This window comes from Myripristis murdjan, chromosome 15 (genome assembly GCF_902150065.1).
Source record: "Myripristis murdjan chromosome 15, fMyrMur1.1, whole genome shotgun sequence".
In the NCBI taxonomy this organism is placed as follows: Eukaryota; Metazoa; Chordata; class Actinopteri; order Holocentriformes; family Holocentridae; genus Myripristis; species Myripristis murdjan.
In genome coordinates, this window is record NC_043994.1 from 5,541,413 (window position 1) to 5,557,877 (window position 16,465).

The window sequence follows — 16,465 nt, forward strand, 5'->3', positions numbered from 1 at the left end:
TTCATTCTGTTGTATCTTAAGTTTCACATGTGCCTTTTAAAGTTAATAGTCAATATTTAGATTGATGAAGGTTAAGATATAATTCTGATTTAGGTTGAATTTTGGTTTTTAATATAAGGAACCAAGTCAAAACTTGCCTCAGTCAAGAGCCGTGCATACAGAGTGCACTGTGTATAAGGGAGAGATGACCAGGAACAGCTGTAGCTTGACATTAACAACATGTGGAAAGTATGGGCGTGGAGGTCAGGTTGGTGTCTTCAGCTCTGATAGCCCAGGTTCAAGTCCTGAATGCTCACTTTAGTTAAACCTAACCCTACTGCAGATCCTAACCTTAGCTTGCTTTTAGCCAAGGAACCCATCTGATGTGATTTTGCTGTACAGGGATCCTTATTTCACGAGGTAGTTTGGTTTGCATTAGACACAAAAAATCAGACTTCAATCCAGCATCACAGATCTGATGTTTAAATGTATCATTTTAATAATTAGCTTGTATTGTATTTTCTTTTTTTTAAATAATGCTCTGATAATTTCTTGTTAATTTGCTTTTTTTTGATGTGTTTGAAAGAAACCAAATCAATTTTCATAAGTTTAAAAGGATTCAGTTTTTCAGATCTCACACTTGAACACTGACAAATTGTGGTGAGATTAAAACAGAATAACAAAATGTTAAAATAATTCTTCATACATTTTCTGCATTTCAGCAATGTCAAGGGAATTAAATTTAATTAATTTGACTTTAATTGAATTAAAGTGAAATTAAAGTACTCATCTTGCTGAGGATCCCCTGGAAGCCCCTCAGGGACCCCTGCGAGTCCTCTGACCCCACTTTGAAAACCCTTGACCTAAACCAAAACCCTAAGCAAACCCTGATTTTTCACTGATAATTAGTTGGTGTTAATAAGTGTTGATTGGAGCATTATGCATTTGCAGAGCTGATATGTCTCTAGAGCAGGTAAGGAAATGATCTGAAAGTGTGAAATGAACTCTTGTAGGTGTGAAAACCACACCAACTGGCACTTCACAGCATGCAAGTTTTATTGCGATGTGGGGACCCGCCTGCAATAAAATCTATGATCAATTTTGGATTCATATCCAAAATTTAGGAAATGTGCATGAAAGCTTTCATCTCGAGTGGATACAGAGTTCTTCTGCAGAAACACCACAGTATGTGCCTCCAGTTTGTCAAAAGCTTCTTAGAGTCGGATTAGGATCATCATTGTCCACTGGCTTATGATACGACAGGGATTATGTTAGCACAAAGATATGTTTAGCAACACATCTCAGAACACACACACACACGTTTAGCAACACATCGCAGAGCACACACACACCCACATTGGTGGGGATGGAGCTTAAAGATTCTGGGCACAAGCACACCGGCATTATTTGCACTATTTAATTTTAATGCATTTTCAATGGTTTAAGCTCGGTTCCAAGGCCAGTGAAGATTTTCTAAATGTAGGGCACACCATCAGCTGGCAATGATGATATAATAATGTGATAAGTTTTTTTTTATGCATGCCTTACAGGTACTCTTCTATACCGGTGCGGCAGCCAGCGGCCAAGCTATTTTTGAGTCATTTACAGATAAAAAATACTCACCAACCAAATCACTGAGGTCAATCACTGAGCTGAACCACATTTTCTGCACAAAACTCCAGGTATTACAAGATGTTCACACCAGATCTCTCCATGAACTTTTTCCAAGGGTTGTTCAAGGTCTTTAGTAGGTCTCAGCAATACGGTAAAACACATAAAAAACATGTAAATCAATAAATAAGAATCCTATTGTGGTTATTTTGACAGATATTGTGAATACAATGTGAATCATGATTTTAGGAAACGCTTATTTGTGCATCCTAATTTTCGATTTCACTGTGATGATGTGATTTTTGCTGGGCTCTGGACCAAGCAAACATCTTTTCTTACATCTGGAGAATAGGATTTGTAGGGCGCCACAATACTTCATTTACCACTCCATAGTGGTATTTGACACACATTTTACCAATGCCAAAACAAAATGCAGCTCACGCTATTTGGATATTGTACTTGACCACGTTTGCAATTTTGTTAATATTTTGAATGTGCTGCAATGTGCTGTAATATCTCATCCCTCTCCTATGATGATACCCAGTATATGATAAGGAACGCCTGACAATTCCAACACAGGGTGATGGAAGCATAAACAAAGCCATTTTTTTTTTCCTTTTTAAGCTCAATTTCAACTGTGCACATGAACAAACACGAGAGCAAAGGTCCATGAAGTTTGAAGCACTAGTTCAGATGCCGAGCCACTGATAACTACCCACCACGCACACCCACCCTCAGTCCTCACTGGCCATCAGTCAGGATGACAAAAAGCAGCAGATTTCTAGGATAGTAGCAGTAGCAAAGATAAGAATAGAGAGAGTGGAGGATGTGCAAAGAGAACGAGGGAGGGAGGGAGGTATATTATTACAGAAGGCTGGCCTGCGGCATTTTCCGGTAAAAATCCTAAACGGAACAGACAGACAAACACACCCGTATAAAACCATCTCAACCACCATATGGCTCCAGGGAGATGTCCTTGCTGTGTCCCTTAAAACACTCCCTGCCTCTCTCTCTCTCTCTCTCTCTCTTTCTCCCCTCCCTCCCTCTCTTTCTGTCTACCTCTGCCTCCCCCTCCTGTCTCTCTCATTTTGGTCCTTTGAAGTTTGGTGGTGGCCGTGCAGCGTTTGGTGGGCGCCGCTGAAATCCCCTCTGAAGGCTGGGACCTTCAAGCTAATCTGGGCCTCTGATGTTGAAAGCGGTCACCTGCACCACGCTGATAGTGGCGGGGCATCATTAACATTTACCGTTTCGTTTTCTTTTTTCCCCTCCCTCGCTCTTTCTTCCAGAGAGAGTAAACATAACAGCAGCGGCTATTGAGAAATGCACTGAGGCAGCAGTTTTCATCACTGTTTGTCGGCCTGCGCGTTTGTCATGCTCGTAATACAAGATGTGTATTAGCTGCTTTCCTTGTGAAGTCCGGCTACTTGGTACGCCACACACACACAGCACAGGGTCAAGCAAACTTCAAACTTAATACAGAGGAAAGTTTGGTGCATATGATTGGATTACCTCAGGAATACAGTGCTTGTGATGCAAAATCCCTCTTTCAGTATGTTTATCTTATATTTTGTAGCTCCAACATCTCATGCATGCATGCGAACACGTGCATCAAAACACGCTGCTGAAGTTGTGAGACCTTTTGCGGACAGGAGGCTTCACGATTAAGTGTTGCTGCAATACAATCAGACACCATGGAACACAGCATTGTTCTGCTTTTAGTTGTCTTAAATCACATTAAAAACAACAGAAAAAGAGTTCATGCAACAACAGATTATTCTATCTCATAAATGCTGTGTCCTTCTTTACAGAATCCAAATAAAATATGTGTGTGTGTGTGTGTGTATATATATCTAATTTCACTGTATTATTACTTTGTTGTGTAGCTACAACACTGAAGCAAACAAAGCACAGGATCTGTTCTTGTTTGTCATCTCGTGGTCTAAAACCAAAGTAGCTCAGACAGATGACAGATAGTTATCCAGTTTTAGGAACCAAGACAGCATTTTGACATTTCCACCCAGGGGTATGATCTTCCGCTGGGGCCCATCTATTCTTTTCAGCTTTGTCTGTCATTATGTTGTTTTTCAAAACCAAAGACGGCCTATTATCATTATTATTAAATGTGTCATGCTCTGTGTTGTTATCTGCTGTCACATCCACTTGACTCGTTCACACACTGTCTTCCTTCCTGCTGGTCTCAACAAAAACAGCTCTGGATGTTATGAAGCACCTGTTGTTTAGTCAGATCAATTTCAGCATCGCTATACTTAAAGTGATTGTATTTTCAAGGTTTTCGTGCTGGACAAATTGACTGAACATTGTATGACAACATTTTTCATATCCATGCAGCATGGTTACTTTGGATAACTCTTGCCGTGTGTGTGTGTGTGTGCATTTGTGTTTATACAGTTTTGTCTATTTGTTTGTCTACAGTGGCATGCTGGCTAGCTTGCTAGTGTGGCTGGCAGAGGAGTCCTCTGTGGTCGAAGGGTGAAGCGTAAACAGCATGGTAGCTTGTTGTGGTGTCTGTGTATATGTGTGTGTATGTGTGTGTGTGTGTGTGTGCTCCTGTCTCATCCTTTTGATTTGTTTACACAGTGGTCACCCATAGACGCCCAGCCATGCTTGGCCACATTAAACCTCTTCTACTAATCTGCCACCTCGATTAATGCCAGCTAAATAAGGGCCACACAAATACACTGTATACCACACGCACACAGACACACACACACACACACACATACACAAGTGATTTGGCACTCATTGGTCCAGACAGGCTAATCTCTCCAATAGCAGATTGTAGTGTGTATTGGCCAGTAAAAGGACTCAGTGCACGGCTACAAAGCACGAGTACAAAGTAAACTCTCCAAATTTCTACAAAAGTACAGCAAAGGTTTTATTAAATAAATTCACATTTTCAGAAAACACAAACATAAATAACAGCGACAACAACAAACAACAACAGTAGCAGCATTGTAAGCATTCTAATTTTCTTTAAAATTTTGATTGTAATAATTAAAGAATTTTTTGCTGTGCATGTACTTGAATGCTGCCTCTCTGCTATAATAAGAAAATGTAATTTAGCTCTATATCTCCATAATACCGATCCAACCTTGCAGGTAAATAAGAATAAGCACCTCTACTCATCATGCAGCAATATGAAATTAGATTGTAAGAGACCTTGAGAACCCATTTACATCAGCGCAGTTAAGCTTATTGGACGCAGAGCGGTGGTGACAAGTCCTGAACAAACAAACAAACAAACAAAAAAAGCCTTAAAACGTAAATTTTAATCAAATTCTCTTCATTATGCTGAGAAGAGCAGAATATCTCGGAGTGTAATTCCTTAAGGAGTGGAGTAGAAAAATGACACAATATGTTAATTGCCACATGCAAGAGGAGTGCAGGCCCAATTTGAGAAAATTAATTTAAGAGGGGAAGCTGTTGTAATCACAATGAAGGCAGCAGAGGTCAGATGCATGGTGCCTGAACAGGAGTTACCTCATATGAGAAAACAGAAGCACAAATCAGGTTAATTTCCTCACAGTGAGTGCTGTCTCACTCCTCAGGAGGGCGGGACAGAAGCTCGCTGTAAAGTACCGGCAAACTTTAAGCATATTGTGTCAGTGTGTGTGTGTGTGTTTTTTTAACAGCATTGTGTTCTGCGTCCTGATTGGCTAAGGGTGTGTGTCTCCTGTACAGTACAGAATGCTTTCATTCTATAACACTGGACTTATTTTTCTACGAATGTTTGAACTTTGGGAGTGTTTAAACAAGAGAGAAAAGTGAGAAAATGTTAATGCCTGTCTGAGAAAAGTGTATAAAGTGTGTAGTGAGGGGTTCAGCCTTAAAACATCTATAATAATTGTAAAAAATAAAGCTGACTACTTGGCGGATTTCGCCTATTGCGGGTTATTTTTAGAATGTAACCCCCGCGATAAACGAGGGACCACTGTAATTAAAAATATACCACAACAAGTGAATAACCAAACAAACAAAGAGATACAAAGTTTAACAGACAGACAGAGAGGCAGTGTGGGGAGGTTTTACATTTTTCCACCATGGCTTCCTATCTATCAATGTGGGCACAGAAATGTAACTTTTCATAAACCACTGGAACTCTTTTCTTTTCATTTCTTTTTACCATTTCAACAGTGATAACCAACATCACTGCTGCAATGTCTACCATTTGTGTAGCAGGTTTTCATTTTGTTTTTACCAGTTTGTTCATTTTTTCCCCCAAACAAGCCCTCTATGATCCAAAAGAGAGAAAAAAGAGAAAAACCACAAGAGTGCACTCAGTAGAGTGCAGATCTCTGCCAGGTGTATCTCCCCTCTCCAGTGCTTGGACTGTGCAAAAAAAAAAAAAAAAAAATCAGCCCTTTTTTCACCTACTGGGAGACGGCAAACTGTGGAGCTCCCGCCTGTGTATCTGCCCTTTTCTGGTGCTCAGACTTGAGCAAAAAAAAAAAAAAAAACAGCTGAAGAGTTAGCACTCAATTGTGGTAAATATACACTACCCAAAGCAAAATCCCCTCCAAGCATCCGCCTAGCAGAGATAATTATGTCCATCAAAAGATTATGCACCAATATCCAAATGACACGTTGGCCATGTGACGCTGTCTACAGAACAATGAGCTGTAACGCCACCAAAGTAACTGCACTTGCACTGACATTGCATTGACAGTCAGTGAAAAGATGCTTTTTGGTGATCATAGCACAAACTTTAGCACAAAACAAGACCCTTATATTGTGCTTTGAAAACTGAAAAATGGTATATGCAGTGTGTTTAATTTCATCTTGGTTTCATTTATTTCTGAGAGCTGTCAGATATCTTTTACACAGTGGTGGGGCTTTGCGGACTTCTTCCTCTTGACTGGTAAAGGCACAAAAAGTAAAGTTTTAACTTTTAATTAGTTATTCTTTAATTAGTTGCTTGATTCACTAGATGCAAGGTAGAATAGAAGGCAGTGATGAAATATGTATCTGAAAAGTCGATGGAGAGAACAGGACCTCAATCTTGTCCTGTTGGTTGGCTGGCTGTCTGGTTCTTCATTTGTTTGTCTATTGACTTATTTATCAAGTGAAGAGGCAATATTAGGAATGTTGGCTTTCCAAATACAACCCCATCACACACACACACACACACACACACACACACACAGTCTTCAGAGGGGCAACCCTATTAGGGAAAACCAGAGACATCTTGCGCAGCCTGTCTCTACGCATCAGCATTAGAATTTCAAAGTAGCTTTTGATTGTTTGATCTCATATCCAAAAATGATTGTTGGTTATAAAAAAAAAAAAGTATGAGAAATAGCAATTAACATAAAGCTGTGGTTCTATTAATACCAAGATTTTCTCTGTAGTCTTGTGGCTGGTTGTGATCCATAATTAACAGTGAAGAGATCCCATTTTCACCTTCTGCTGCGGTTCCCCACTAGACCAGCTCCTTGGAGACCGGAGAGGCGAGAGGAGCTGGATGAGTGAACACATGATGCTTCACACTACTGTAGATAAAATTGGAAAGTGCTGCTGTATTCTTTGATATTACACCCTGGATATTGGCGTTTAAATCCATTATGTTTCTTTTGGTGTTTCCAGAAGTGCATCATTATTGTTGTTTTCTTACTCCAACTTGATAATCTGGTTTAACTCCATCCAAATCGAGCATTTTACAGCATAGCAGGCCCTAACAGTACATGGAGTTCTATTGTGAGCTTTGTATATGACTGATTAAATGAACATTATCAAACGCCCTCACCAGTGAAAACCTAAATTCTGGCAGCTATGACCAAAATAGCGTATGAAGTATATTGAGTAGATATAGTAGTTTGCCAATATCATTTTTTAAATTGAATACCTACATGCTAATGTCTTAAAATGTCTGGCTGGGCCTCAAGGATTCATACCATAACACCATTACTCCTAAATGTCATCCTATGTTTACTAATGCTGATCTTTAACTCTTTATTGGTCTTCCCAACAAACAACAAAAAAAAAGGTCCACAGGAGCATTTCAATAAATAAAAAAATATATATCTTATATGTGAGGAAGCCTGAATTGCTCTACTGTGTGGTTGACAAAACTTAAATATCCTAATATTTTTGTTAGTAGTAATGTCTGCAGTTTGCATTAAGTCATTCTGGGATGTTTCCTGGCTGGATGTGGCACAGCCCTACCCACAAAAATTTCCGCCAGCCACCACTGCCACTCTGCTATCAAGATTCCATCTTCGTTTTCTCTCCGTCGGCTTTTGTAAGCCAGTCAAATAATACAATTTGTGTTATTTATCTGTAACAGTGGTAGGAATTGTCTCCATCAAGCATTTATTTGCATTTTCCCCTTTACCATAGAAAAAAGCTGCGCAAAACCTCCCTTTGAAGAGGATGCAGACTCACTGATGTAGACAAACCCATCAGTAACAACAATGCCTGTTAGATATATTTGGGTGTATTGACCATCTCTCTCCAGAGCCCTGGAGGCACCTGGCATCAGCAATTTATCTCTGCAAAAATCAGACCTGTACTAAATAGATCAGCGCAAGCAGATGATAAAAAATACAGCATTCAGCTCCATTGATTAGCATTGTTAATTTCCCGCTCAGTGGTGCAGGGTAAGTGAGGCTGGGGCCTGCTGAAGAGGCGATAGTGAAGTGTGGAGCGCTCGCTGGAGCTAATGACAAAACTGCCATGCAGCAATGAAGCCAAACTAGGCTCTCTACCTAAAGAATGACTCTGTTTTCACTTTCCCTCTTTTGTTTCTCTGTCACCCTCTCTACCTCTTTTTCCCACCACTGAGGAAAACCCTGCACAGCCTCTTTTCCATGAAGAAATAAATATTTTCTTGTCAGTTACATTATCCGTGAACATAAAGCCGGCAGTCCTCATGTCAACGGGTAGATTTTATCAGTAGATGGATCTGATTGGTGCAGCAGGTGCTGCAGCAGCTATCCAATTAACCATTATGTGACACCTAATTTATTTATTAAGTTAATTATAACAGGGACCATGTGCAATAAAACATAAGTCTCAAAAATAACAAGTTTATGCACTGTGCTAGATTTTGCTAATGGCTCATTTTCATTATGATGATGAAACAATGAAAACAGACAATATTTATCCAGAGCTTCAAAAAGGAAAAATAAAAATCAGGCTCGAAATCAGAATTCATGATTTAAGTAAAGCAGGGTTGTCAAAGTTCTGATGGGTTAGGGATAATTTCGGGGACATTGGATTGAGGGGCAATCAAGAAAAAAAAGAACACAAAATAATCCCTAAACAAATCTTTTCTTTAAAAGCCTATTCTAGAGTAAAAGTCATGCCAATTCTGCATCATGTGAGCAAATGCTGTGTTTGAGGTGCATATCTACAATATCTGCTTTGAAAAAGGTTTGCAGGCAGTAATGTAAAATAAAGACAATTGGTAGCTAATGAGGTCAAAACGGATTTGTGAAAATTGACAGCTGGGCAGTTCAGCCTCTTTGAAACTGTTCAGGCTTAGTCGTCATACATTTTATGATTGTATCATGATGGTTATTTATATTAAACTTTTTGCACATTGCATTCACCTGCTTACAGATTAGACAGATTAGACTTACAACTATTTTTCTTATCTTTAAGAAAGATAAAGATTATCGACTGGTGAGGTACAACAAAGTAAGCATTTCTCCATTTCTCCTTAAACTTCTTTTTCTTATCACTGACACATTTTTTTTTTTGTGCAATGGTCCTGTCTCCTCCATCTCACTGACCGGCTAACGTCCATGCAATGATGACGAAATCTGTCTTGTGAGCCATACATGACCTGCGAGATGCCTTGTTGCCATGGAACCATTCCTAACTTGACAGCTTGAGCCAAGGGACACAGTTTTATCATTCTTGAAAACAAAGTGCTGTGCGATGCAGGTTAAAACTGTATTGGACCAAAAACAAACATAATGCATTTAGTTGTTGATGTCACTTTGACTCATCACAGGCCACGAGAAACATTACCAAGGGGCTGCCATTGACCCACAGGCTGCACTTTGAGGATACCTGATGTACAGCAAATAAAGTTAATGTTACAAATATTTTTTGCCGTTCACAGGGAAGGGTAAAACTGGAGCAGACAGATCTGAAACAGAGTTCTGGCACTGACTGAGGGTGTCACACAGGTGCATCTCCACAGCTTTCCAACATCTCCTGTCTGTAGTGCAGCGGCAGGGCTGTGAGGAAGCTTTTTGTTTTTTAATGTTGTCTCTGTAGAAACAATGCTACCATGCAGTTCCCTCTGCTTTTCCACACTGTCGATTAATTTTACATCATCCATCTTCACTTTCTTGATAGACTCCCGCACATCAAGGCAGTGAATCTCTTTTCCAAGAGAGAGAGACAAAGTTCCTCTACCCTCAAAATCTCAATTTCGCCCATGTATCTCCTCATTTTCCCATTTGTGTTGTGACATTTTACCTGGTACTAGTCTGCACTACCTTCATGTTTAGTGTTCACATTACTGTGTGAATGTCCTTACTGAAAAATACTCAAACCTTAAAAAACATAGCATTTTTGTAGCTTTTAGTACAGTGTGGGTGGAAGGATCTGGTTGGGTATCAGTACACCCCGAAAGAAAATTTCGCCGAGTGTCCCTTGTCGATCCACCAGCAGCAGTGACACAGCAGTAAACAAAACTCTGGATAAACCGCAGTACAACCTGAAGGTGGTGAAATTCTTAAGGCAAACAGTCACAAACAGACACACATATCGACTGTGTTTTTAGAGACGCATTAACTTCTGTTTTTTCACCTCAAAGATGATATATTCATATGACTTGCATCACTTTGATATGACTACTTACTATGCTGTACAACATCAATATAGCTTTATGTCAGCCGAAAAAGGTGGATCATTTGTGTTTAGGCATGTTTACCCTCCAGTACATCCCTGACATCATCTGCCTACTTGCCTGTCTTTGTGCCTGCATTCCTCTGTTTGAGCCTGCCCATCTGTCAGTCTCTTGGCAAATATGTTTTTTTTTTTTTTCAAGTAAGGATATTAAATTGGGATGACAGTGATTGATGTTTAGCACACTTAAAACGCAGTACTCATAAAGCAGGACGAAAATATTTCAGCGAAGAAAGAAAATGACAACTGTTTATGGCAGCATTTTTAAATGATGACAAAAATTATAAAGAAACATTTACTGTCTCCATTTGACTGTCTATTTTTGTGCGCCTCTTTCCTTCTTCTCCTCTTTGCTGATTCTATACTTTGTGCCCCTCAGTTGTTCCACAAAATACTGTGTGTCTGTATACAGGGCAAAAGACAGAAGTACAACAAATGGTTTTGAATCGCACACAAAGAACATTCATTCTCTTAGGACCAAAGGTCATTTGTCTTGGGGTGTAAACATGGCTCAGATGGTTGACAGTGGACCTTGTTAAAGGGAAACTTTGACATTTTGAACATTCATCTGCTTTCTGGCCTCCAACAGACACTTTGCTTCTGGTGTTGATAGGGCTCAAGCCAAAAAACCAGCTTGTTAATTTTGTCTGTGTCGTGGCTTGTTTGCATACAGCCATTGGTTTTGGTGAAGAATGTTACGGTGACATTTTTAGGTTAGCTAAAGGACAAATCCAGAACGAATTTCCCATAATGCAAAAAGAGACTGGTGAGGAAAATGAACCAACGAAATCCTGAAATGTCACGGTATGCCTCTCAGGTTGACCGATAGCGGCAACCATTATTCGCAGTGCAGGTGTTTTTAAACTTAAAGAAAGACTGATCTTTTAATGGAGTTCTTTTTGCTACCACTGTGCATGACAAGATGAGTTATTTATTTAGGAAAAAGTGACTGATATCAATTCAAATAGGGGCATCAAATCCAGCTTATGATAGGGAGAAGCTGAGGCTGAATTGTTAGAGTGGCTACAGTGATGATTTCCCCCTTGAGGGCAGAGGTGTCCACTTATTAGATCCTGTGTTGTTATCTAAAGGGAGAGATGGTGAAAAAACAGCCTGAGGAGAGAGAGACAGATAGAGAGGGAGAGGGAGAGAGAGAGAGAGAGCGAGAGAGAGAGAAACTCACTGACACACCGAGTGACAAAGAGAAAGAGCCAGAGGAATGGCAGGGAGTGTACATAATAAACGAACAGTCCGGTGAATGCAGCATTGCGGTTGTACTGCGATATGAGACTGGGTCTCATAAATAATGTAGCCGTGTCGACCAGCCCGGCAGCAGCCGGAACAGCGCTGCTCACACTGGGGAAACAGAGCTAAACAAACACTGTGCTTGGGAGGTCACCGGTGGCCACACACACGCCGCACTACAGATATCAATCACCCTGTTTCACACGTGCAACCACGCACTAGCACACACACCTGCATGCATGCACACATGCACATACACACACACATGCACCAACAGTGAAAAAGGAATAAACAGACTCAGGAGAGCGTATGACCTTTCTATTTACTGTAGCTTCTATAAACATCGCTTTATTACACATTCAGCTTTTCCAGACGGACTGATCGCCACTGATCGACCCATGTTGTGAAGTGTAATGCGCCAAGACGCACCAGGCTATGAAGGAAACATTTCAGCCACATGAAAAGACTTCCACTTCTCCGTCTGGGCACAGGAGAGAATTTAAACTGCTTAAACAGATTACCAGTTGCCCTAATTGAAGCTGATTCCGTTTGAAAGCCCGTAGAAGAAACACAACATATAGGCAACATCTAAGTGCTCACGATTTCATTTGCACAAGAAAGCGCCAGTGTTACTGCATAATGGCTAAACAGCAGCAGTGGCAGGAAGGGGACCAGAGCCAACAAGTGTATTTAACTACAATAGTTCCCTGTGGAATGTCTGCGGATTACACCAGTAAAAACAGCCTATTATCATCGCTGCATATAAGCAACGCTGATTCTTCCCCAGTGACTTAAAAGAACAAAAACAGGAAAAAAAGAAAAGACAAGAAAAAATCAGCGACAAAAAAACATGGAAACATAAAACAAAAAAGATGACAAATTCTGTGTGTGCATGCGTGTGTGTGTGTGTGTGTGAGAGAGAGACAGAGAGAGAGAGAAAGAGAGAGAGAGAGTGGGGAGGGACAGGAGAAAAAAATGAAACGATGCAGCATCTGTTTAGGCTTTAAGTGATATATCACTCCATTCCACTTCGTTTAGCATCACTCCGTCTGAGTTAATTGGTTCATGAGCAGCACTAATTAAGGGGAATGGCCTTGTTTATCGTCACGGCGACACTCGTTAAATGGAGTTTTTTTTTTCCCTTCAGAAATGGTGACATTAACCCACCCTTCATAACAGTGAGTGTGTGTGTGTGTGTGTGTGTGTGTGGGTGGGTGGGAGTCAGTGTATATTTACTTCAGTCTTTGATATGGCAGGTACATCTAACAGAGGAGAGTGCACACACACACACACACACACACGTACATCTTCAAACACACCTCCTCTCCCAACACACACTCACACACATATATGTGCTCCCTCACAAAAAAAAACAAACAAATTTAAACATGTATGCATGTGCCAGTAACAAACACACGCACACACACACTCACAGACATGCAAGAGCACACACACACACACACAACGATACACCCAAACAGCAACACTGTGATGATAATGTGTCCTACCTCTCTGCGTCGTGAGGCCCAGCACGTCTGTTTAATTTTCCACACCACAGCAGCCACCAGTAATAGAGACAGAAAACAACTGGAGGGAGGAGAGAAGAGAATAATCAGTCAATCAATCAATCAAACAATCAATATTCCTCCGGTGGCACATGCATAACTGTATTTAAAAAAAAACAAAAAAACACCAAGCAGAATGCTGTAAAACACCCTCAACTTGTGACTGTGACCACACGACCACACGCTGCAGGTCATTTGTTCCAGCCCTCTAACGCAGGAGTGCGACATAAAGGACCACATCCTGAATGATCTAGCAAGCTAACTAGATATTAAAAATACCTGGTTGAGGTTAGGAAAAGGTCAGGGTTAAGGTTAGAAAACGTTAGCCATCTAAAAAGACACACTGTTCTCGCTTGACATGGGATTTGAACTTGGCCTTCTCAGTGAAACTTGTGTTGACTGACGGATCCGCCACGTCCGTACGCGCTTTTGTCGCTCCCTCAGCACCGCACCACAGTGACATTATTAACAGCACAGCTAGAGGTTGCGTAACTTTAAAATGAAACTGTGGGTCGTAATAAGCTGCTGTACAAATGACCTATGGGGTTGTTTTTTGCCAGAGGACAGTCTCTAATATGTGTCCATGTTATACTCCAGGATAAACATTAAACATATATGGACAATTAAACTGTGTAGTTATGTTTTAGCCAGTACACCACAGAAGTCATGTTGTCGTTTCTCACTGGTTTGCACTGCAATTCTTTCAAAATAATTTATGACATTTGGAAGTCATAAATGGAAAATAATACATAATAAATGAAATAGCTATTTTTTTCACACATTTTTTTTTTATAACCTGACCATAATTGGGGTAGTTTTACACAACAAATTGCTAATAGCTAAATGATTAGTCAGCCCTGATGACCCATCGCACAAGTTGTGCATCACGAGTTGCGATTCTATTTCTTATGCCTTCTTTTGTATTTGTATTGAATGTATATAGCAGTGTCAGCTTTTTACAAACAAATAATAATTTCAGTTGCAAAGTTGGCAGCAGAATTTAATCCTATTTAAGAGAGAGGCATGCAGATAAAAATGTCCAAATTTCAAACACCACCACAGACTGACAGGGATGGTGTTTTCCTCATAAAGAAAATGCCCTGGATCAAGAACCCCATATATGGGCAAAGGTTTGTAGTCAGTGTTACGTCTGACCTCTGTGGGCATTCATTTGGCATTCATGATGAATAGGTGAGCACAAGAAGACAGCAGTGTCTTGGTTATATTATATGTGCTGATTAACATTATTAAAATGGCATGGCGTGCCCCTTTAGCCCTAAAGCAATCAACTGGGGTCATATCTAACCCCAGACATATACTTCATATCTTAATAGTATTCTTTGATCCTTCGTTTTATGTGCCTGCCTTCATTTGGACAAACAACAAACAACAAATTCCACCCATGTATTGCAGTTTAATTGTCATTAGACATTAGTGGGTGCAAAATATGTTGGCTGCTTGGGTTACGTTTTCACATTTTTAAAGGTCCTGAATAGTTAACACTTTATTAACTAATATAGGACCCACAGTCATCAACATTCACCTCAATATCATCCAAACAGCACACTTGTCCTCCTTCCTCCATCCTGCTTCCTCCTTGCAATTATTATTATGGAGACAACAATTCAAAATGCTGTTCTGAATGCTGGTGGTGACAACAGATTGCTATCGAGTGCTGGAAGTTGGTTGAACCTCTATGGAAATGTGCATGGACAAATAAAACAAGTTTGAGAACCAAAATGCAAAACTGTTCCACCAAATTTCCATTTCAGTATACATATTTTACTGTTCACAGGACACTGCATGAATTAACAGTTTGGTTGTAGTTGTCCTTTGAAAACGCTACAAAGTACTTAAGAAATTCTTCACAGTGTTGTCTGCACTTTAGCTCCAGTTTCCAGAGAGGAAAGAAGAGAAAAGCAAGAGGAATTTTTGGGGAGTCTGTGGCGAGATACAAAACCATAGTAACCACAAGCAGCTGGGGATTTTATGGCAGCAAAGGGCGGCAGGAGGTCAGGGAGCGAGATCATCCTCTCCAACAAAGAACAAGGTTGCACATATACACACAACTCCACACACAAGCACACATTCCCTTAAAGTTCAATGGCCGGGGGGCCAAAGTTATCTGGCCAAACACAATGCTCCTCTCTTAACCAGAACTTCTGACAAGAGCTCAAAACAAGTGCTTCCAAAGACCTAACAACAGGAAGTCCATTAGAAACCGCTGAGAGCAGCAGCTCCAAAACAATCCTCCTCTTCATCTGCTTGGTGTGTGTGTGCGTGTATGAGGGTGTGTGCGCATGTCTGTGTGTGTGTGTGTGTGTGCCTGTATGATCTGTCCTCCTGCGTCCAGGGTGAAAGGCTCTATGTGGGGATGACAACACTGTAAAGGGTATTAGCGCTGTAATGAGCGTGACATTTTCAGTCGCAGCCTGCTCAAGAGACTGCAGTCATGGCCTGTGAAACCACAGGCCTCCACACACAGCCACCACTCAGCTGCACAACATCACAACAAGGAAATCCCCCCACTGATGAGGACATGATGCTTATTACTGCTGTTGTAGGAAAACCGCACTACTCCAATTCTGAGGCTCTGCAAAAAGGCCTGTGCATCTATTGGCTTTTGTCCCTCAATTTTCAAAAGCAACAGCACAGACAGATGCTTCAGAGTTTCACCTCCTTGCTCTTTATTTGGATGAGCCTAATTAAACATGTCAAGAGGCAACCATACTACCTATGCAACACTGATACATTACTGTTGTTAATGGTGCACTATGCAATATTGCCATGGGTCAATTGCAGCTCTGTCTCGCAAAAATAACATTCTCATACAACTGAACTGCATTCTCAATTATATTTGGAGGGGAATGTGTTTGGTCATAGATTATGATTGTTTGCATCGCACAAAACATTTGTAATCACCTAGTCTGAAATCTACACTAGGAGGCAGGCGAGGTGGTGGAGTCCAAAAAATGACTTTCACCCAGACGACCCAAGTCCAACACTAAGTGAGTGTGGTGTTAAGGCGTGTTCACACCGGACGCGATAACGCAAATTCGCGCGTCAAGTTTACATTAAAAGTCAATGCAAAGACGCGATCACACGTGATTTCGGGCCGGGCGGCGGGTTTGGCGCGATACACGCAACGCGATGGCGCTTCATCGCATCGCGTTGGATGCTTC

At 40.7% G+C, this 16,465-nt stretch overlaps 1 protein-coding gene across 1 annotated transcript in view; it reads right to left on the minus strand.

Annotated features, from left to right (window-relative positions):
* atrnl1a (attractin-like 1a) overlaps positions 1–16,465 on the minus strand; it is a 311,529-nt gene that overhangs the window by 99,199 nt on the left and 195,865 nt on the right. Inside the window, 1 exon segment of the mRNA XM_030071000.1 lies at positions 13,227–13,305. Within this exon segment, the coding sequence (XP_029926860.1) occupies positions 13,227–13,305 (79 nt within the window).